Here is a 23,508-nt window from a genome sequence, read left to right as displayed (position 1 = left end):
AGTGCTAGCAAGGCTGTATCTCATTTGCTTGTCTGTGCTGAAGCCCAAAACATTTCCCACCCTCTGGCAGCTCCAGATAATTTGGAACTCCACTCTGTGTGGTTTAGTCAATAGCTGAATGGTACTTTTCACTAAATATCCATCTGCCACTCTGCAAGTGAGTTCATGGCTGCCTCTTTTATATTCAGTCTTATGTGCCTGCTAAAGATTTAAAAGGGAATGATTTACTGCAAGACAATTATTGAAAATAAGGCATTTTTGCAATACCTCTGTTTGTTTACAGTGTCTGGACCTAAATAAATTTGAGGCTGTCCCCACTGAAGGCCATGTGGTGAGCAAAGCACAGGAGCTTCTAAACAATAAAACGTTCTGGGCTGCCATTATCTTTGAAAACCTCCAGCCAGACTCCAGCCAACCCCCTCCTTATGTCAAGTACAAAATCCGCATGGACATCGATGAAGTAGAGCGTACCAACAAAGTGAAAAGCAGGTTTGTGACACAATGCAGTCTCTCTGCTGCATGCAAAGAACTATCATACTGCACTGCTTTTGCTTCCTGGAAAAACTGTAGCCTTTTGTTCTTATTAACCTTTGTTAACAGTCCACAGCTATTGTTAAATAATTGGACATCTTTATTAGGGTTAGATGAGAATTTATGCTTTGCACACATCTGTACTCTCAGTTCAAGACTAGAGCCGGGACTTTGTTAGCATAGCTTAGCATGACGACACAGACAATTGAAACAGCTAGCCTGGCTTTGTTCCCAGGTAATGGCTGACTCTGTTTTCATCTTTTGACAGAACCAGGTTAGATGTTTCCCCCTGCTTCCAGCCTTTTTGCTGAGTTAAGCTAACTGTCTCCTGGCTCTATCTTCACATTTAACTTTAGTATAATGCTTGGAAACAGGTGGACACTCTTAACCCGGCTCCCTCCATGAGTATAAACTGCCAACTGCACCTCTGAAGCTCACCAATTAATACATTTTATCTTGGTCTTTTCACATTTCCAGTCTTTATGCCAAGTAAAGCTAATCTCCTGCTGCCTTTAGCTTCATATTTAACAGTCATGAGTGTGTTGGATCAATTTTTTTATTTAAATCTCGGCATGAAAGCTAATAAGCCTACTTTCCAGTGTCAAATTGTCCTTTAAGTCCAAATTTTGAAGATGCTAAACTTTACTGTCTTTCTGTTAACCACAGGGTCTGATCTTTCTTCCCCCTTTTGTGTTTTAAAGTTTACTGTCTAGAAATATCACCTCTACAACAGTCTTGATACTGTGACAGTATCTCTGACCATTCTGATTATAGTTTACTTGCCCTTTGCCAAAACCAATCACTGTGTGTCTGCTTTTATTAAGGTCATGGTCTCCTGGGGCGCGAGACAAATCCTTTAACGACCTGCGATATATCTGGGGAGGCTTCGCCTACCTGCAGGACATGATGGACCATGGAATTATACGAATACACACGTCAAAGAGTCAACCTCTTGGCGTTTTTGCGCAGCAAATGCCATATCCTTGCTTCGTGGATGATGCGTGAGTACAAAAGCTCTTATGTAAGTTTTATGATTGGAAGAAGAGGAGGGAGGTATCATGGCAGTAAAATTCTGCTCACCACAGGGAGTTCCCACTCTCTGCCAGCACAGGGTTAAGTTATGGTCTTATCAGTCACTTAGGCCGTCCAGATTTCCCCGTGGAAACTTCAAGATGCTCCATTTTAGTTGTCTAAAATACCCTTTCTTTAATCTCTGTGTTGCTCCTCTGGTAGTGTTTGATGTTGTCACTGATCACAGATGATAGAGAAATCATCTTTTAATGTCACTGTTAACAGTCGAGAATAAAATGTATCATCTTTAAGGATAAATTAAATCATGAACTAAGAATAAGCAAGGGGAAAGAAATGAATGAAGGCAGTGGGAGGGGAAGAGCGATTCAAAACTATTGATTTTAGTCAAGCCACAGGAAATTCCTGATGGATGCTGAATTATTTAAGCAACCACTATGAGTCCCTTCCTTCCTTTTATTTCTCAGGCATCTCATTCTTAACAGTGTGATCATACCGGATCCCATGTCTCTCATACCGCAGCTCCATCACACGGCAAGATTGATAGCAGCACTCTATCTGTGCTGTATATGCATCCATTGATAGCTCTACTGTGTTAGATAATTCACCTAGGGACAGAGAAGATGGTGATATCACTCTGAATCTTCCACAGCCAAGATTTCCTCAGAGTCTGGGAAATTACTCCCCACCACACAGCATTATGGTCTCCATTAATAAAGGAAAAGCCCAGTGATGCCATCAAGAGAAAAGATAATTAGCAGGGAGATTTAAGTCCAACAACACGGTACGCCCCTTTCACTAGGCACAAGATATTCCCACCCCGTGGGAAATGCAGTTCGAGAGATTAGGGATCTAATTTTAAGATATTATGTGCTTTTGATGGCACCGAATGTGATCTTCAGGGGGTGTTTGGATCAACATATTTAAAAAGGCTGGAGCAAAAAGAAGAAAGAAAAATATGACTTTGTATTGACGAGGTATTCGGGCTGCTGGTGTATAAAAGCACACTGTTGTTGAAACACGTGTTTTGAATAATGATACCTAGTAAAGTGCCATGTGTTTGTCTTGAAAAGTGGAAAACGGGGCATCTGTACTATGAAAAGCATACTCAAAGTAATGTCTGTATTGATTTGGTTTTCATTATCTGGGGTGTATCAGTTCTCAATGAAGTGCTTATTGCTGTCTGATTTACATTCATGCTGTGGCCTCCATGTTGAATGCGACTTCACTGCTTTGCACTTTATCTTGTAATTTTGTAAACCATGTGGAAGACACATATTTTATATTTCTTTACTACTAAATGGATGGAAGTTGAAGCCGGTAGTAAATATTGCACCCAGTAAGGATATTCATCCGAGAGGAATTTTCAGATTTACTAAAGCACAAAATCCTCTCCTCTTTACATTAGCAGACACAGCAGGCAGAGGATGACTGACATCCCCAATATTGCTTTTTAGCATTTTCTTACATACCTGCAAAAACAAATGGAGCCTCGCACCAGATTCAAATGCACAGTAGTAGTTTCAAAGGCAGCAGACCACCTCTGAAAGTAGGTTCCCAAACAAATCACCAATTTTTTTATGTCTTCATTTATAGCTCGTTGATGTGATAACAGTCTGAAATTAGACAGTCGTGGTACATGTTATTTGCTAATGCTGGCCCCACTGCCTCAGTTCCATCTTCCTAAAACAAAGGATTAATAATGGCTCACTGACAGAAACAGAGACAGATACAGGAGAAATGTATTTATCATTCTGATTTAACCAAAAGAAAATTATATATGTTTACATATATATTTATATAATCCAGGCTGTGCTATGACTCAAGGAGTTACAGGGATAATCTGTCACACTGAAATTAAAATTAGGATCACATTAGCTGTTATTACTTTAAAAACAATGAAGTCGATGATTGAATTTAAAAAAAGGTTCAGCTCCAAACCAGATCTGACTGCAGCTGAACGTTAGCTTCATCCAAACCCAGCTCGCAGCACCACCAGGGAACTGCCTCGCCATTTGGGCCTTTCCATAAATTATTAACACTTGAAAACTACTATTCCATTTATAAATAATTGACAGTGAAATCACACAAAGGAAGAGGAGCTAAAACACAGAGAGGCATCATGGGGAAGAACCTTGGTAGTAATTATATTCATCCTGAGCTTGTGTAGTGTTGCTGGCCAAGAGGAAGGAAAGAACACTGTGCATTTAGATGGACGTTTGTTGTCTGCTGGAACTGTTTGAGTTTAGAATAAAAGGTCCAATCTGACTTTAAAGGAAGAATTTAACAATTTAAAATGTTCCTGGTAAACATGAAATGAATGACATACACTCCATATAAAATAGATGGATAAAAAGCACTATGTTCCTACATAGAACTAACCGGTTGCAGTGACAGAGTTACCTGCAAAATACAATAGATTTTAGTAAAATGCTGTTTGTGGAAATTGGAATAAATTGTGGTAATTTAATGAATGCGTTTTACCATATATTTAGGTTGGAGTACTCATGTCAAAATATTTCCACAAGAGGAAGCAAAGCGCAGGAAACTGTCCAACAATATTATCAGTTTCCTTGAAGACCTTATCAGCATTTTAAAAAAATGTTTGTTCTGTTCCTTTCAGCCTAAGAAAAAAATAGTATTTCTACTTCAATGACAAACTTGAGTGACCAAGGCAGTTTTATCGGCACTGGCCCATCAATTCTAAATAATTTCTTTTTTGCAACAAGTAGCACCTGATGAACTACCGACAATCTGGGCCTTTTCAGCCAAAGATCACTCTGTTGGCATTTTGAACCCGAGATAGTCGGACTGTATTAGCTCCCATTGTCTTCATATTCACATTGTGCACAGGTCTGAGATGGCGGTGCGGGATAAACGGTGACACCTGCGAGGCCTGATAGCACATAAACTGGTCCTTTATCAGCGGCTGCTGTGCCTTTGCATGTGTCTGAATCAGAGGCATCTCTTGTTTAGATCCTGAGGCTGTGCTCCCCATCAATAGGTCTTTCACATTCACATGGGCTTGATGTGAGATCTGAGGCTGCTTTCAGTAATGCATAAAGTAGGCCTGCAGTGGATTTGAGGGATATTTGACTCAAGGATGTGAGAAGGAAATGCTTTTGTCCTACAGTAATTAATTCACCTGATATGTTGAGCATAGCGGGGACATCTGAAGCTCAAAACAAGGAAAATCAGCTGCTAATATTTTGGTTTATTTTTGTAGTGACATGCTGTATTAGCATTAATATTCCCAGTATGGCTCCCCACTTTTAAAGACCTCTTTGTAGCCACAGCCAAAAAAATGGCTGCCTTTTCAGCTTGTGAAAAATGTTTTCTCCCTGCTTATAATTCAGATTCCAGGATACACAGATACTGTTTTCTTTAAAATGGACATTATTAAATAGTCAGAATTCAAACCCCCGAGTGTATAGCCAATCAGCATGTCGACTAGTGGGTTGACTGTGCAGTAATTGAGTTTGTTTATTCATTTATTTGGGTGCGTGCGACACGTTTCAAGACCTGGCATTTTGTAGCATCAGATGGAGGCGCCGGTGGCCGTTCATCCATCCAAATCCATAAAGTGCTGGTGCATTTGTAATTTTAAGGTCAAATCAGTTTGCACAGTTGATTTTTCTTTGGCTAGAAGGGGTGATGCTTCAGGACCATTTGAATGAAGATATTCATAGACATCCTCAGTTCGCTTTTCATATCACCTGGTTCACATCCGAGCACTTCAGCTGATATTGCTTTAAAATGAAAAGGGTGTGCAAACTGTAGGAGTACAACCTCACACATCAATCTGTGAATGGGCTTGAGCTGACGATGGGGATGTGCAGACCTTGCATTGTGTTTGTCATAGAGCATAACTGACACACATTATGAATTTTATATTCCAGAATGTGGTTGTATTGCACCTAATTATATTCAGTGTGTATAAAACTGTGCCTGCTAAAAGTATGAAAACAAAACATAAGACAACAACCAGACCATTGCAAGGCTACATTACTGTCAGTTTAGAGTATATTTAGATGTTTTTAGATTAGAGAAATATTAGAAAAGGTACCGAATAATTAATGCGTTGGTTTTCAAGTCTCAGTTTCTTAAAATCCAGTTAATATTTATAAAATTATTCAAAGTATTCAGCAGGGATTATTGAAGATGGTGCTTTGCTCCCAATGGTTTTCTCGCCTTTTAATCTATAGCTAAGATTTAAAATTGTAATCTTTAAACTGTAGCTGTGTCTCAAACCCTTCTTTTGCTCTTGGTTAATGGAACTGTTATGAGCAATGGATCTTTTTGCTGAATAAAATGTGCAAACCATCGTGACACATGGGATTTTAAACGCTCTTTATGCCATATCCACATGCACATCTTACCTTGAACAATATTTTCTACCAGAAATTAGATAATCCCCACTGAATAATAAAGCCTGTTCCCCACAATAAATTGCTCATTTTCTAAGGGGCTCAACAGTATATTTGCTCAAAATAAGACAGGAAGCCTTTTTTTTTTTTTAAGCATAGCGCTCCAACCTCTGGGGAGCTTGCGCTCTACTCTCTCTTGATTTACTGAGAAATCAGTCTTCCAGTTACCCTAAATTTAGGTCAGGCTGCCAATGTAACTGGAGCCCTGGAACACAGACCCGCCTGGAGTTCTATTACTTAAGCACCTTTGATCGATCAGCCAATGTATAATTCAAGAGCATCTGGTGGCAAGGTTGTCAGTGTCAGACACGGTGTGCATGACTGATCTCTCCCCCTCCAGTGCTAGAAGTCACAGAAGGAGTTAAGTTACACAGGCTGTCAGCTGTTACAGAGATGTTAGGGGAGAATCAGGAGCAGATAATGCCAGAATTAGTATTCAGCTTGATGCAGTTGCTACTCGAGGCTGCTACCTCCCTGGATATGGTGCTAATGTATGACTTAGCATTATTTGTTGAAGTGTATTGATTTGGTGGTCTATTCAAGTCTAAATATACAGGTTCAAAGAGGCAATTTTACATGTGTATTCCTGTAAGGGCTTTTGGTTATAGTTGCTCTGGGTTTGAAATTTAAGAAGCAATCCTTCCTTACTGCCTTTTCAGTGCCTTGTTTGAAAGTGATCCATTCCACAAGGGCAGGGGAAGTATCCTCAAAAACAAGTCAGTCTGTCTCTCATTCAAGTTCTCATGTTACTCAGCTTCCTCTAAGGCCTCAGCGGAACTAACTTCATGTCTTTCTTGTGTTTGCAAGACTATCCAGAACTTTCACCATCAATTGATTTATTGACTAAACTACCAACACTAAACAATCTCTTGTAAAGACTGAACATAATTGTACTGGTTCCCTTTTAACTTTAGCTGTCACACATACAAAAAGGACAAGTAAAAACATTTAAGACTGTTAAATAATGTATATGTCTTTGAAAAGAAATTAAATTAAAAAAATCTGATTCACATTCACCTTCAGAAAAAATGTAATTATGCCGGGCTAATTACAGTTAAGCAAAGCAGACCTATGAGTGAACCCTTCTCACTTGGCTGGAATTTAAAAAGCCCAGAATTACAGGAGACATTTGTTCTATCCAGATGTACTGGAATATAAATAGGTAATGTGCTTCATCTGTACATCTTGCATCATATCTCAGTATTTACCCAATGCAAGCATAGATGATACTGTATGTGAAACCTATACTTTGTCAGAACTGATTTGATATCTCTCCTTCACTGCCTAATAAAGCCAAGGAAGCACTTGGTTATATTGGCAGAGGAGACGATATTGACATGGCATTTTGGTGGCATTATGAAGCCAGTTTAATATCGTGTTATTGTGTTGTAACAGCATCAAATCATATATTATGTTTGGTATGAGGTGCAGCACTAAGTGGCTTGACCAGGTTTATGAAGGTCAGCTCAGTGTAGAAAGGGAAAACACCTCAATGTACTGTATTACAACACAGATTGTCTTAACTGTCCCTCGACATAACATATTCAGTATCTGCAAAAATTTGTTTTTACATACGATACAATTGCAAAAGGCAACTTTTGAAACAGAATATTCAGGTAAAAAGTAGATTTTTTTTTTCCTTATATATCATTAGGGCTGCAACTAATTATCAGTTAATCGTTAATCCCGGGCCTTGATTAGCTGATAATTGTTTGGTCAATAAAATGTCAGACATATGTATTATACACATGAATTATTTTTATAATGTAAAGTACTTTGTAATCTGGTTTTGATAAGTACAATATTGTTTATCTTACTGCACTTTCTAAAATACATTAGTACTTACTGTGTACTTATTAATTTATGCCATACTTATGTGGATAGATCAACATTGGTTTTAATCATCTGTACCTAATCAACTGGCAGCTGAGTGTGTATATATACAGTGGTGTAAAAAAGTGTTTGCCCCCTTACTGATTCTGCAGTCCCCAAGCTTTAGAAATGGCTTTATAACCTTTTCCGGACTGATAGAGCTCCATTATTCTCTTTCTCATTTGTTTTTGAATTTCTTTGGATCTCGGCATGATGTCTAGCTTTTGAGGATCTTTTGGTCTACTTCACTTTGTCAGGCAGGTCCTATTTAAGTGATTTCTTGATTGCGAACAGGTGTGGCAAGAGAAATTGAACTCAGGTGCGATAAACCAGTGTTTTGACAGGGGGGCAAACACTTGTTCACACAGGGCTCTATAGTTTTGGATTTTGTTTTCCCTTAATAATAAAAACCTTCATTTAAAAACTGCATGATGTGTTTACTTGTGTTATCTTTGACTAATATATAAATTTGTTTGACGATCTGAAACATTACAGTGTGACAAACATGCAAAAAGATAAGAAATCAGTAAGGGGGCAAACACTTTTTCACACCACTGTATATATATATGCTGTACATGGGGAGTGTGCTGGCTGTGTTTTCTCCATATATAATTGTCTGTTTGTGCACGCCTGACATCTTTGATTGCTTTCCTACAACCAGCTTCATCGAGAGTATTGGAAGCATCCTCCCCATGTTTCTGGTCCTGGCTTTCATGTACACTGTGTGCATGACCATCAAGGGCCTGGTGCTGGAGAAGGAGCTTAGGCTCAAGGAAGTGCTGCGCGCTGTTGGCGTTCAAAATGGCGCCCTTTGGTCTTCAAGGGTCACAGAGAACATTGTTCTGCTCACAGTTCCCTGTGCACTCATAAGTGTCATGGTTAAGGTCAGTAGTAAAACATTGCTCAGTGGAAAATATCAAAACACAAACCATCATCATGTGGAAATAATGCTTGTTTGCTGAAGTTAAACACCTATGTTTCAACCATTCTCTGCCATATTGCCATGCACTGTAGAAGAATGTCTTCAGACATTTTTAATAATAGCCACTGGCATTTTTCCACCTGTAGCTCCTTAGGAAATTTGGTGACTGCAGTGTGCAATCGTTCCAACGGTAATTCCACGTGAAGCAAATAAAACAAAAATACAATAAAGCTCATCGAACCAGTGGATTATAAAAATAAGCATCTGACAAATGCATCCAATCAAAATATCCTGATGCTGTCATAGATCATTCAGGTCAGAGCAGTGTTCATGCTTTGTGTTTTGATATTCTCACTGTTGTTACTAATGAGCACTGAATTAAACCATTCTGTGATTCTTCAAGTCAGCCTTCATGGGCTAATTAATCGAGCATGCAACCAAAACTGCAATTTAATCCAGTTCTAATCATACCAGTTGCATATTTCTGTGATTCTCTGGTATTGCAACCGCTCTGCTTCTCTGCCTTCTGTGTACTGTACATTCTGTAAAGAAGTCATCTGTTATGTAATTGAAGTTTTGTTTGATACTGTGTATTTCCATCATTGGAAAGAAAATGACCTGGCCACTGGAATGAGGTGCACTATGTTACACTAGGTCAAAACTAAGTGGTTGGTTCTGCTTTGACTTTGTGGGATATAATGGTGTTATCTGTTAAAATATTCCTGCTTTAACACTGATAAGGAAACATGCACAAAGGACTGTTATCACAAAAGAGAGACCTTTGTGCCTTTGGTGACACTGTTATGATGTAGAGGCATTATTACTAGTCTCCTTTAGATAAAGCACATCCTTCAGTGAGTCCTTTTTTTTTCTTTTTTTGCAGGTATTGTGAATGAAATTTTAAAAATGGTTATTTCAGCCCAATCAATTTTTGCAGTTTAAATATGGAAAAGCCGGTAAATAAAACCTGATATTTGAACAGCTGGGTGAAATGGAATTTCCCATCAGCTTAATGTGTTTGCAAGCCATCAACAATTTGCAAACATTAATAACAATAAATTGAGTTAGTCGAGCGCCTTGGAGCAGCAACTGCAAGCACAATATGGATTCAGATCACGGGCCCATTCTAAATGATAATTTCACAGCTATTTTCAGCACATTAATAATAATAGCAAATCAAATGGTAATTATCACAAGGCTGTATCTGGATTAGGTGTGACAACAACTCGTTTTGTCATCTGCACCTGAGTCCTCTGTCATTTTACAATGCTTTTCTTTTTCATTGTGGAGGAACAAATGCATCTATTATTTGAAAACCAGGCTGACATGTTTGCACTGTTCCCACACTTGATTCTTGTCTCAAGCCTCGTGAATTAAGGATTTTCTTTGTCAAAACTACCACCAATCAGTGATGATCAGATCTTGTTTCCTCTCCCAAACATTATGTCCTTACTTAACAACATGAAACCCCCTTCCAAATGTTTTGTCATGTTTGCACTGGGTCATTAAAATGTGATTAATTTGTCGTACACAACACTCCGTGCCGAGAAAATAATGCAGACACACCAGAGACCACCTTGACAGTGGGAGACAGCTATTGACATCTCATCAATCATGTCTGCTCACAGGACTAAAAATAAATGAAACGAGACAATATCGAGTCAGAAATGGTGAGAGAAAATCAAAAGTATGTTGACAAAACTGATTTGTTGTTTTCTTCAGGATAGTTCATCCACTGAATGGGATGATAAACTTGCAGAATGTTCAGCAACCTAATCTATATTTTTATGAGTTTGTCATATGAACGCTAACATTGCTCTTTGTTAGCAATGGCTTGGTAGCATGCTCTCCACATCATCTACAGTATATACAGCAAGTTGATAATATGTCAGTGTTTTGTTCACTGCTTGTATTTCTTTTAGCCAGATAGACAAATGATTAGCTAATGCAGTTTTAAGAAAAATATCAGCCCAACAAATTGAAAGGCCACCAACTTCTGCCTCAGCATAAAACTGCCGACAACCCTTTCTTTGGCAAAATAAGTGCAGCCTTTACCTGTTTGTCGACACCTCTACCTAATCAGTTATCATTGTCCGGATTGCCTGTGAGCACCTGATGTGAATGGGGTCATTGTCTTGTCTGGTCTGGCTCTTCCACCCTTCAGATTCCTCCGGTCATTGGCACAGTCCCTCCCCTTATACCTGACTTTAGCCTGGATCTACTCAGTGGCCATGATCATTAAGGCTATTGTCGCTGAGAAAGAGGCAAGGCTTAAGGAGACAGTGAGGATTATGGGCCTGAGAAGCACCATCTATTGGCTGAGCTGGGCAGTGTCCAGCGTGCTGCCGCTAACTGTCAGCGCTGTCCTGCTTACCCTTATACTGAAGGTGATTTCAAAATGATTCAACAATGATTCAAGGAGGACCCGGCAGTTATTTTGGAGAGTTTTGAACAAGTCTCATGAACAAATGAGACTTTTATTTAAAATAATGCTGTTAATGTGAAGTCCTTTTACCTGACACTAACACAGCTGTTCCGTTCATTTAGTCTGAGCAAATTTAGGAGTTTCTACAATAAACAATCATACAGCTCCATGTAACGGTCTTCCATAAAGTTTTTAATCATAATTGCATCCATTGCAATAGCACCATTATCCTAACAGTTAAAATGCCTTTTTGAAACCACGAGAAACTCTCTAAAATTAGTGAAGGGTCCTCCTTCAAACTGGCAGAGTAAAGGAGCATCACTGAGTACACCCCTGGTCAGTATCACTAAAATGTTAGGTGTCCATTTAATACTGTGTTTTGTTTTTAGCCAAAACCCAAGAAGAATGAAGCCAATTGATTTGAAAAACTGAAATGTTTAATTAAACTAGAATGAAGGTTTTCCATTCTTTTAAGCGTTTTGTACTATTATGTCTGTATTTTTGATGATGGATTTCACGGGCTTAGATATGCCAGTGTTTACAGGTGATTCCTTTGCGGGAGGTTTTATTTTGCTCTGCCTTCTGGTTTAAACTATTCCAAAGCTGTTCTACTGGATTGAAGGCATTCAGGTCAAGTGATTCTCCCCTGCTCCTTTTCCACTGATGCAGCCTGAACACGCTCCCATCTCCATGTGTCACAGTCGCTGTGGTAGTCCTGGCCAGCTCCACACCACACATGTTCGATCCCATCTGATCTAAACAAATTTAGCTTGGTTTCATTTGATCAAAGAATGTGCTGCCAATATTCATCTGGCTTCTTTGGCAAAGTTTAATCTTGTAGTTTTGAGCCATTTCCCACAAAATGGCTGAAAACTATTGTGTATGGTTGTGCATGAGGTGTAATTTTAGGAAGATCGTGCAAGGTCAAAAACCCTGCAATTCCACTTAATAATACAGTATAATATAATACTTAGTACTTAACATTTTAGTGATATTGCACAGGGGTGTACACTGTTTTGTTGAACACTGTATTTAATGACTTAAAGACTGTGTAATTAAATTAGTCCATAGTATTTGAACTCTTTCAAACACATTTTACTCTGTCAACTGTTGTAAAAATCAGCTGTGATCAATATTTCTGAATCTCCTCAAATGCCTTTTCTGCCAACCCTGAAGGACCTTTTTCTTTATTTTTACACTAAGCTACTGTTGATGTTCACATTTCTTCTTCTGTTTTTCATTTTTTTTGACGCAGTACGGAAAAGTGCTGCAGTACAGCGACCCCTCGGTAATCTTTGTCTTCCTCCTGGTGTTCTGCCTGGTCACCATCACTCAGTGCTTCTTCATTAGCGTCTTCTTCTCTAAGGCCAACTTAGCGGCGGCATGTGGTGGCCTCATCTACTTTGTCCTCTACCTGCCGCACGTCCTCTGCTACTCCTGGAGGGACATCATGAGTTTCCGGGCCAAGGTTGCTGTGGTAAGTCTGCCTTTAGCTCTGATGTGTTTTTTTTTAATATCTTTTGAGGCATATTCCTACAGTAGGTTCTGTTTTTCACTCTATAATCACACGCTGGGAGTCACAGTTGTTTGTTCTTTATCTATTTTCTGTTCCTTTTATGGTTTGATTGGTGCTTGTTGTAAAATACATTCACTCTGAGTCAGTAAGATCTGTCACATATTTGTCATTACCATCTACATGAGTCTCCTGATAATGTATGAAATGTGTGCCTTGAAGTGAAACATAAATCAAAAGAGCTTGTATTAATTGTTCTTTTGTCTGGTATATTTGGAGGAATTCTGTTAAAACTGGATACAACAAAGTGACATAAAGACAAAACATTTACATAAAAGAACAGACACACAGAAAGGAAATAGTATACCATTGCTCAACTTTCAGTGTAGCCTTCTGTGTGACCTTTGTGCCTCTATCATTTGTCCTCAAGTTGTCCTTTCTGCAGACAAAGACACACCAGATCTTGAATCTTCATTGCTGTGTGTGCATGCAAGTGCATCTTCCCAGAATTCAAATCGGGTCATGTTTTCTTGTTTGTCAATTTTAATAGTGTTGTATCAGGTGTGGCCAAGATGGCCAAGGCAAATAAGTTCATACTGGCAGTCAATAATATCTTACCCACAGACAGAAGTGACTTTGTAAACCTTGCTTTTGCCAACATATCAGCTGAAATTGCTTGTCTTTGAGCAAGTCCTTCAAAACAGCATCATTTTGCTTTTCCTTTAGGAAACTTTTCATTGCATTTCCTTTTATAGACCACATGCAGGTTATGAAGAAATTTTACATATAAAGCATTGCAAACCATATTTAATCTCTGCAGAATGTGCCATTGCTAGGTTCTCCCCTGGTGCTGAGATTTTCCTCCCTGTGTTCCAACTAGATGGATAGCCCTCTAGCCCTCTAATTAGCATGAGCAATGTTCCTCTGACCAAACCAGTATCCAGTTCATCCCTACACTTTATCAGAAATATGTATGTGTGCGCTGCACTTTCTCTCCCTCCCTCCCTCTCAGTTCAGATGAAACTACACCATTCCAAGGCATATAAATTCTCCCCCACATTGTCCTTGATAATAAGGTCTTTAATAAGAACAGGATTTCAAAAGATCACCTGAATGTATATGAACAATTTTTGATTGCAGCTGTGTGCCAGAGCAGAGCTACAGGCGGTGTATCAGAGGGTCACTGTAAGATGGGACTCATCACAGTCCAACTTCCTGTCTGCTGCACTCGACTGTTTCTCTCTCTCACAGCTATCCCAGTGCCTGGCTGATGATTCTCTTTCACCTTCCGTTTTAATGAAGTGAAGAGAGCTCAGAGTTCTTTCATGTACTAGAAAACCAGAAATATTTTTTCATTAATCTTTCAGTTCAGGAGAAATCCTGACAAAAGGCAAAATACTATCAGCTTTTTAGGTCTTCATTGATTAAATCAATTATTTAATCTATGATTTTGCATAATTAAATCTTGTTCCAGTGGCCTGCTGATTATTCACTTAACAATCTGTTAATCCATACATTGTTTGGTCTGTGAAATGTCAGAACATTTTAAAAATGCTTTTTTTTTTTTCTTCATTTTTTAAAATGTTTTCTTCAGATTTCTTGTTTAACCAGCAGGTCAAAATGCAAAGATACCCAGACAGCTAAAATTACACTTGAGAAGCTCATACAAGGGATATTTCATAATATTTCATCTTGCAAAAAAGACTCAAAATTACTCAATTATGAGAATACAGTAGCTGCCAATGTTCTTTCAACTGATTATTTGTTGAACTGACTTGAATATTCTGAGAAACACTTTTCAGGCAGACTTTGTACTGAGACATTTTTATGTAAAACTTAAAAATGACTATTACAATTTTTAAAAGCAACTTTTTCAAACTGAAACACACTTGTCTTTGTTGTGATCCCTTGTCCATCATCCAGTGCTGTTTGTCAAAAATGTCAGGGAAAATGACTTCCCAGATAGACCGAGGAACCTCTTTACTCTTCCTCTTAACAGTGTTCTTTGTCTGCAACCAGCTGAATCTGCACTTCAGTTGAATTCTTGTTTTGTCTGCCTCTCAACTCATGCCCTTTTCTTCAAAGCCAAAGCGGCGGCTCCTGTCGTTTTGTCAGCTGTTCATACAGAGGTCAAGGATGGCTGCCCAGTAGCCCTGCTGCCACCCTTGTCTACACTTGATTGGTGGTAGGTGAGCAGTGGAGGACAACATAGGAAGTTGACAGCCGTTTTAGCAGCCAGGCTGGAGGTTTGGTGTTACTGCAGAGGTTTTCAGACTTGCTGCTTGGTAATGTAGCATCAGGTAGATGGTATCCATGATGGTGCGCCTCTGAAGCTTTAGCAAATACTCCTGCCAGAGTAAAAATGCTGTGAGCAAATGAGGCGTGGCAGAACAGCTGGCAGACAGCATGGCAAAGCAGAGTGATAGGCCATGGCAGATGATGTCTCATGGGCAACACATCATTTGCAATTTCCTACTGAATAAATGATCCAACAAATCTTAGTATGCACCACACATGTTTGAGTCTACATCTTTGTTTTTGTCTGGATTTAAAATCATCTTAAATGTTTACAAGGGCAACACAGCAATTAAACCAGCTGATAGGTATAACTTTGGGTGGTATTAGTAGAGCTTCACCTAATCAAAGTAAAAAGAGATATTCTTTGAGGACATATTTTCTAGATTTTAAAGGACGCACTTTAATTCCCTGCGGATTGATACCATTCTTATGTATGACTTTTTTTTTTATATGTATACAGTAGCTAAAACCAGCAGCCGGTTAGCTTAGCTTAGCAGAAACCTAGCTTGGCTCTGTTTTAAAAGTACCAGCACTTGTAAAACTCACTTTAATTCATCACAAAACCCAAGTGTAAAAACAAAAATTCATTGTTTTACAGAGGGTGTTGTGAACAGCTTTTTCTCTATGCTCTTATTATCTTATGCTCTAATGTCTTGTTCCTGTGACTGTTCATATGTGCATTTATTAGGTCTTGTGCTTTCATGGTTTTAGTCATTGACAAGGAGTAGTACTCTCAATTTGGTTCTATTTGAACAATACAATGACAGTAAAAGATTCATTCATTCATTTACTTGATCTTTTCATCTCCAGAGCTTACTGTCGTGTGTGGCCTTTGGCTTCGGCTGCGACAACTTTGCCAAGTATGAGCAGCAAGGCATTGGTATCCAGTGGTACAACATTGCCAAGAGTCCAGAAGAGGGAGAACGCTACACATTCATTGTGTCCATCATCATGATGCTCCTTGATGCTGTTATTTACTGGGTGCTCACCTGGTACATTGAGAATGTCTTTCCAGGTATTGGTGCACATTTGGACACTACCAGCTCCTTCTGTCATCTAAGAAGTGTTTTGGTAATACTTGTATCTGCAGGTAAAGATGAAAACGTGGTGCTCAGTTTTACTTATTGTGCATTACATCCCTTCACCTGGATTAATTTAAATCAATAGCCAATGCTGCTATCCTAGCGTGGCTCTAATTAAAATAAGGCAGGATTTGTGCCAGGCTCTGAAGACGAGCCCTATACTGTAAAGAACAATATTTCCTCATACCAAGCTGTTATTAAAACGTGAATAAAGTCCCCTGTGTTCAATCCCAGGCCAATATGGAATCCCTAAGCCTTGGTACTTCCCTTTCACTGCCTCTTATTGGTGTGGGCGAGCCTCAGTGACTGACGCTGACCCTGACCTGCTGAAGGACTCCAGCGTATATAACGGTAAACTGCCATATAATTTTCAATTCTCACCTGTGGTGTGCATCCCACCTACTTATTATGTATTTGTCAGACTCTCAACAGCTCGCACATGCACTAGAGGGAACACAGTTCTAATAAGAAGTGTAAGTTAATTGGGATGGGTCGCAAACAAACATTAGCACCTTGTTTGTCACGTAGGGTGATAATAGAGCTTGGCGCTTTGAGGAGGGAAAAAAGATGAGTTTCAAGTCAGGAACTTGTTAAAAACTATTTCTAATTAACAATCAGAGTGAGCTGCACTTGACTATTTTTGTCTTGTAGTGAACAGCAGTGGATTCATTTCCCTTTTTTGACAATAAAAGGAGTATTTAAGGATATGTTTTCTAGATTTTAAAGGAGTCACTTTAATTCCCTGCGGATTGATCCCATTCTTATGTATGACTTTTTTTTTTATATGTATACAGTAGCTAAAACCAGCAGCCGGTTAGCTTAGCTTAGCAGAAACCTAGCTTGGCTCTGTTTTAAAAGTACCAGCACTTGTAAAACTCACTTTAATTCATCACAAAACCCAAGTGTAAAAACAAAAATTCATTGTTTTACAGAGGGTGTTGTGAACAGCTTTTTCTCTATGCTCTTATTATCTTATGCTCTAATGTCTTGTTCCTGTGACTGTTCATATGTGCATTTAAGGGTCTTGTGCTTTCATGGTTTTAGTCATTGACAAGGAGTAGTACTCTCAATTTGGTTCTATTTGAACAATACAATGACAGTAAAAGATTCATTCATTCATTTACTTGATCTTTTCATCTCCAGAGTTTACTGTCGTGTGTGGCCTTTGGCTTCGGCTGCGACAACTTTGCCAAGTATGAGCAGCAAGGCATTGGTATCCAGTGGTACAACATTGCCAAGAGTCCAGAAGAGGGAGAACGCTACACATTCATTGTGTCCATCATCATGATGCTCCTTGATGCTGTTATTTACTGGGTGCTCACCTGGTACATTGAGAATGTCTTTCCAGGTATTGGTGCACATTTGGACACTACCAGCTCCTTCTGTCATCTAAGAAGTGTTTTGGTAATACTTGTATCTGCAGGTAAAGATGAAAACGTGGTGCTCAGTTTTACTTATTGTGCATTACATCCCTTCACCTGGATTAATTTAAATCAATAGCCAATGCTGCTATCCTAGCGTGGCTCTAATTAAAATAAGGCAGGATTTGTGCCAGGCTCTGAAGACGAGCCCTATACTGTAAAGAACAATATTTCCTCATACCAAGCTGTTATTAAAACGTGAATAAAGTCCCCTGTGTTCAATCCCAGGCCAATATGGAATCCCTAAGCCTTGGTACTTCCCTTTCACTGCCTCTTATTGGTGTGGGCGAGCCTCAGTGACTGACGCTGACCCTGACCTGCTGAAGGACTCCAGCGTATACAACGGTAAACTGCCATATAATTTTCAATTCTCACCTGTGGTGTGCATCCCACCTACTTATTATGTATTTGTCAGACTCTCAACAGCTCGCACATGCACTAGAGGGAACACAGTTCTAATAAGAAGTGTAAGTTAATTGGGATGGGTCGCAAACAAACATTAGCACCTTGTTTGTCACGTAGGGTGATAATAGAGCTTGGCGCTTTGAGGAGGGAAAAAAGATGAGTTTCAAGTCAGGAACTTGTTAAAAACTATTTCTAATTAACAATCAGAGTGAGCTGCACTTGACTATTTTTGTCTTGTAGTGAACAGCAGTGGATTCATTTCCCTTTTTTGACAATAAAAGGAGTATTTACATTCAATAAGTAAAAAGTCTGACAAAAAGCCTGTTTTATTCCTGTTACTGATATAAACACTTTTTGCAGCATCAATGAATATTACTAAGACAATTTTGTTATTTTGTGTTAGGCCTCTTATTTCTGGACAAAGCGCTACCTTTTTCTAAACATTTGGCTTTAAAAGACATATCTTTGATTTAATTTTTACCTATTATTGTATTTCTTTATTCCCTTTATTTGTGTGCATGTGTTTTTAAAGAATATTTGGAGAAACCACCACCCAATATGAAAGCAGGGGTTTCAATCCGCAATCTTGTCAAAATCTACAAGACTGGAAAGAAGCTTGCTGTGGATGGACTGAGTGTGGACTTCTTTGAGAATCAAATTACATCGTTTCTTGGCCACAATGGAGCTGGAAAAACGACCACAATGTGAGTTACCGTATCTATTTCTGCCATGCTTTGCCACTTGGTTCAGCGTTCATGTAATTTCACAGGGTGTAACTAATCTCACTTGTACACAGCGCTGACTGCGCTGGCACTACATGATCACTGCTTTCAAAGAGTGAGGATATTTACTGCACACAGTCAGCTGTTGTGTTGATAGTAGGAGTTATTTAATACCAACTAATTGGTGTTTATAAAATAGTGGGTAGGTTGGAAGGGGTTTAGAGTGACAGGAAACAGATGACACTTGGTGGCCCAGAAAGAATGAGTGATGCAAGACTAAGGGAAGACACTGTAAGGAGTCGGAGAGCCGAGGCAGAAAGGACAGACCTGATCACACACTGAAGCTCCTGAGTGAATGCAGACCTGACGGTACAACACTGCTGTGCTGCTTACTTTTTATAGAGTTTGTGATGGAAATGTCTTCTCCACTAATTTGTGAAAATTAAATTAGACCACGTTGATGACAGAATCTCTGTTGACAAATATGTTTAAATGGAGCTGGGAATACATCTGATTCACTCGTATGTTCAACCAACTGCTTCCAAACAGCAGGAACACTCCTTTTGAGTTCCTTGGCACCTCTGTGGTTTTAGACATCAATAATCATGACGTAATACCAACAACCATAATTTAACTTTGTAATCAGGATATTTGTGTCCTCTTTGTGTCACTTCCCCCCCATCCCCCATAGGTCAATTCTGACAGGACTGTTCCCGCCTACATCAGGAACAGCCTTCATCAACGGCCTTGACATCCTCACTGACATGGACAGCGTTCGGAAGTATTTGGGAATGTGCCCACAGCATAATGTCTTGTTCGATGAGTGAGTGACTTTAGCAGATAGGCATCCGCCCATGTTCTCCACAGGCCGTTGCTATAGCTTTGTCTCAGGTTTATTAAAACAAGATAAAAATGATTACAGAGCAGTTTAACCATATGCCTGTTCAGTCTCTGTATGGTTTTTATTTTTATTTTCAGATGAACTAACTTTCTATCCACTAAATTTCTCCTAATCATTCCCAGCCTTTATTCTGTTTTCGTATTTCACCCTTAGAGCCCCCTCTGTTTATCTTTCTCCACAAACTGATGACCTGCACCTCGACACAAGTTCTACATCATAATTATAGCTGAGCACCTGCAAATTACTTTCATTTATATTAATCCCAGGCAGTGAAGGCATCTATATTAAGAAGGGTTAAATGTAACCATAGAGGAAGATGTTACATGTTCGTTTGCACTTTTGATAAAAGTCACGACTTCTCACATGGACTTTATAATATTGTTCTCACCTTTCCAGGCTGACAGTGGAGGAGCACATCTACTTTTACGGCAGGCTAAAGGGACGCAGCCGTGATGAATTGAAAATTGAGATGGACCAGATGATTAAGGATGTTGGTTTACCACATAAACGAAAGGATCTTGCAAAGAATCTGTCAGGTGTGTTTACGTGTGTGTATTCTGGCTTCTTTTGGATCTGGGTGTATCAGAGACTGATTGAAATTATGCAGAGATGTACATTTTGTTTTTGATGTGTGCATCAGTTTGTATGTTCATTTCTCCTGGGGAGGAATATTATCTGTAGATTATCCTTTCTGTTAAGGATAACGCTGCCCTGCTATACCGCTCCGTGCGAGTACAGTATATGCAGCCATCTTTGACGTACACGTGCACGGTAATCTGTGTGTCAAAGGCTGTAATTCAAGCAAGTCCTGCTTGATAAATTGTCCCCAGTCACGGATTGCTTGTGAGCAAAATCACTGAAATATGACTTTCAAGGTTGATCTGTGCTGACATTTCCACTACATTAGCACAACATTGGATGCATTTTGAAAAGCTGGCTATGAGAGTGGAAACTGGAATAACCCTGGTTTTGTGCAGCTACTTGCCTGCCATCAATCATTTCACACCATGAAAAAAGACAATACAACATGGAGAGGTGCATCTTGACACATTTACTCCATAATCAGTTTCCAATGCCATGTTGATTTTGCATGTGAAACCTAATGCTGACAAATGGTTTTCACAGCTAATAGGCAGAAAAAGATTAGTATCCATGTCATGACAGCTGCAGATTGTCAGGTTTTATTTTGTCATAAGAACATGTGCAAGATATAATTTATTGCTGAGATACCTTTGATGATTCCAATCGTTCCGTCTTCCAGGTGGAATGCAGAGGAAGCTGTCTGTGGCTATAGCGTTTGTCGGCGGCTCAAAAATCATCATCTTAGACGAACCCACAGCAGGAGTGGACCCCTATGCCCGCAGGGGGATCTGGGAACTGCTGTTAAAGTACAAACGAGGTATGGGATCAGTGGTAAGAACCAAGCCTCCATTAAGGGCCTTGGTAGAAATATACAGTGTGAATTTGTGATCTGTCTCAAACCGAGAAATGTTCCAAAACTGAGCCAGTGTAATTTGTGTTAGAAGGGACGGTGAAGAAAAGTGAATCCAAGAAGATTTAGTCCCCTAAATGTCTGCCATATCAGTCACCTTATATAGCTTGTGGTTGCTACTGGCTGTAAGCAGGACATGGCCAATACAGTAACACGTCTTCTCAGCAAATGCCTAAATGTTTTAAGTGCATTTAGTGACATTCCGCCCTCACTGTGTCATTAGCTTCTCTCTCTCTAATCAGGGCCTTTTATTCCAATTGGGAGCTAGAGATAACTCTGTTATAATGAAAACACCCACATTCTGGCTCTTTGAATGAGACATGTATTGTGCTTCTCCAGTCTTATTTGCACCACAGTGTTACTACAGTTCTTCATTAAGCAAAGCAAAAAAAAAAAAGCTGCAGGCAGGCAGTCTGTATGAAAAGGCTGAGGGGTGAAATTGGACTTACTATTGTGGCTCTTCATAGTTAATTACACACGCTGGTCTTTCACACCAACGGGTTGACCAGATTGCTCAGTAGGGGCTTATTTGGTTGGTGGCAGTTCAAACTTTGTCTTAAAATTGCTCAAGGTATAACGGAACATGGACGTACTGTGCGAGCGCTAATAGATTCAGTTAAACCCTCAGTGTACAGGCAAAATGAATAAGCTTGAGTTATCTAGTAATATTTAGGAAATGTGCATCAAACTGCTAACTTGGTAGTATGATTATTCCTCAGATCTTTGGCATTTAAGGTGACTTTTATTGTCTCTTTCCTCAAGTGCCATTAGAACATTACAGTAGATGGGCAGGATTTGAAGTTAAAATGAGTAAATTATGATTTTTTTCATTTATTACTGAAAATTGATTACTATTATATTATCCCATTCAGTATGTTAGAAATGGGCCTCGAGGATGATATTCATTTAATACATTATATAGATTCAACCTTTTGTGTTTTTGCTGTGACAGCATCATTTTATATCACCAGATTTACTGTTTGTATTTGACAAGCTTAGTAATTTACAATCCCTTTTTGGTGCAATGGAAGACTTTGTTCTATTGCTTCCCTTTTACTTTCTCGGACATAGCTCTTTACTGCCGTGTCGTTTTATTTTACATTATACGTAATATAAAGCCCAATATATTTTAGATTACATAGTTAATGAAACTCCTTTTATCCAAGAATACCTCCTGCCAACTTACTGAATTTCTCACTTTAACAGCTTCCATCAGCAGTGATGCAGTCACAGAGAATAAAAATATTAACATCCCTCAAGGAAGTTAGACGATTTAATCAGTGTTTGTGCAGATAAATGGCAAACATGCTCCTCCAATATGCATGTTATAACATGAACACAGAAAACCAAGAATGCTGCGTAAGATTAAATCACATGTCACGTGTAGGCAGGTGATCCAGTTTGTGAGAAACAATGTGGGAATATTTCTTAAAACACTCAAACATAATAGAGTTGTCTTTCATTGTTTTGAAATGTGTGAACCAAATAGTAACTGTGAATCTTTTTGTGTGAATATAAATATATTTAAAGATGTATTTAAGAATAACACTCATGGCACGTGAGAACTCCATTTAATTCACGGTTGCTTTGTGTTTTTTTTTTTGTGGCAGCTGTGAAAAATTTAAGTACTATACTTAATGTGTTTTTCCTCATGTGTGTGTGTGTGTGTGTGTGTGTTGTTGGGATTTAAGAGACACAGGTGAGCTCAGTCATAGTTCTTGGTCATATACCATTTAAAACAATACTCACACAGAAAAATATTCTTTCAACCTGTGTGGCCTTCAGCAAACAGCTACAGATTCCTTTCCTTGCAATAATCATCAGACAATAAATATTCAAGTTTTATTCAAAACACTTTGTAAAGCTCCAGGTATAACAGTCTTTTCATAAGATATTAAGTTGCTTTTAATTTAAACATCAAGTCTATCTCTTTTTATAACTTAGTGCATTTTTAAAATATATTGATCTGAATTGATGTGCACAAACAGCAGTTAATGCGGTTATGTCCAGTGATTTATCTTACATCCAGTGAACATAATATCCTCCCAGCCTTAACTCAACCACTGGAAAATCTATTTCGATCAACCTGCTTTAGAGGGAAGGGAGCTAAATAACATAAACCAGAATTCCTAACTCACATTGCTGTACAGTACGCAGTGCAAGTACTACCAATTTACCTGAACGCAGCCAACTCCGTTTGATATATCACTCTGTGCTGTAATGCACCACCACACACTATAAATCAGAATACCTTTGTGGGCCATCTGCAGGCCAAACACATTTATTTTGTTCCCAAGTCATGGATTATGTCAGTGGGTTTTGATTATTTTTTTCCCTCTTGTAAACCACAACAAATCCCCAGGAAAATCTTCTGTGAGTTGCAGCATCTCATACAGAGTGAGTCTGCTAAACCACCAGCAGTCTCCTCATCTCATCCCCTTCATAGACATATAGCCTCCCCCCCCCAC

At 39.0% G+C, this 23,508-nt stretch overlaps 1 protein-coding gene across 1 annotated transcript in view; it reads left to right on the top strand.

The window, feature by feature from the left end:
• LOC109966555 (ATP-binding cassette sub-family A member 1) overlaps positions 1-23,508 on the top strand; it is a 135,093-nt gene that overhangs the window by 29,463 nt on the left and 82,122 nt on the right. Inside the window, exons 13-22 of the mRNA XM_020611463.1 lie at positions 284-489; positions 1,356-1,532; positions 8,521-8,743; positions 12,462-12,683; positions 15,828-16,032; positions 16,334-16,450; positions 18,458-18,629; positions 19,339-19,470; positions 19,945-20,084; positions 20,810-20,947. Of these exons, the coding sequence (XP_020467119.1) occupies positions 284-489; positions 1,356-1,532; positions 8,521-8,743; positions 12,462-12,683; positions 15,828-16,032; positions 16,334-16,450; positions 18,458-18,629; positions 19,339-19,470; positions 19,945-20,084; positions 20,810-20,947 (1,732 nt within the window). The remainder of the gene's footprint in view (positions 1-283; positions 490-1,355; positions 1,533-8,520; positions 8,744-12,461; positions 12,684-15,827; positions 16,033-16,333; positions 16,451-18,457; positions 18,630-19,338; positions 19,471-19,944; positions 20,085-20,809; positions 20,948-23,508) is intronic.

Source organism: Monopterus albus, unplaced genomic scaffold (assembly GCF_001952655.1).
Source record: "Monopterus albus unplaced genomic scaffold, M_albus_1.0 scaffold113.1, whole genome shotgun sequence".
In the NCBI taxonomy this organism is placed as follows: Eukaryota; Metazoa; Chordata; class Actinopteri; order Synbranchiformes; family Synbranchidae; genus Monopterus; species Monopterus albus.
This window is presented reverse-complemented; position numbering and strand designations above follow the sequence as displayed.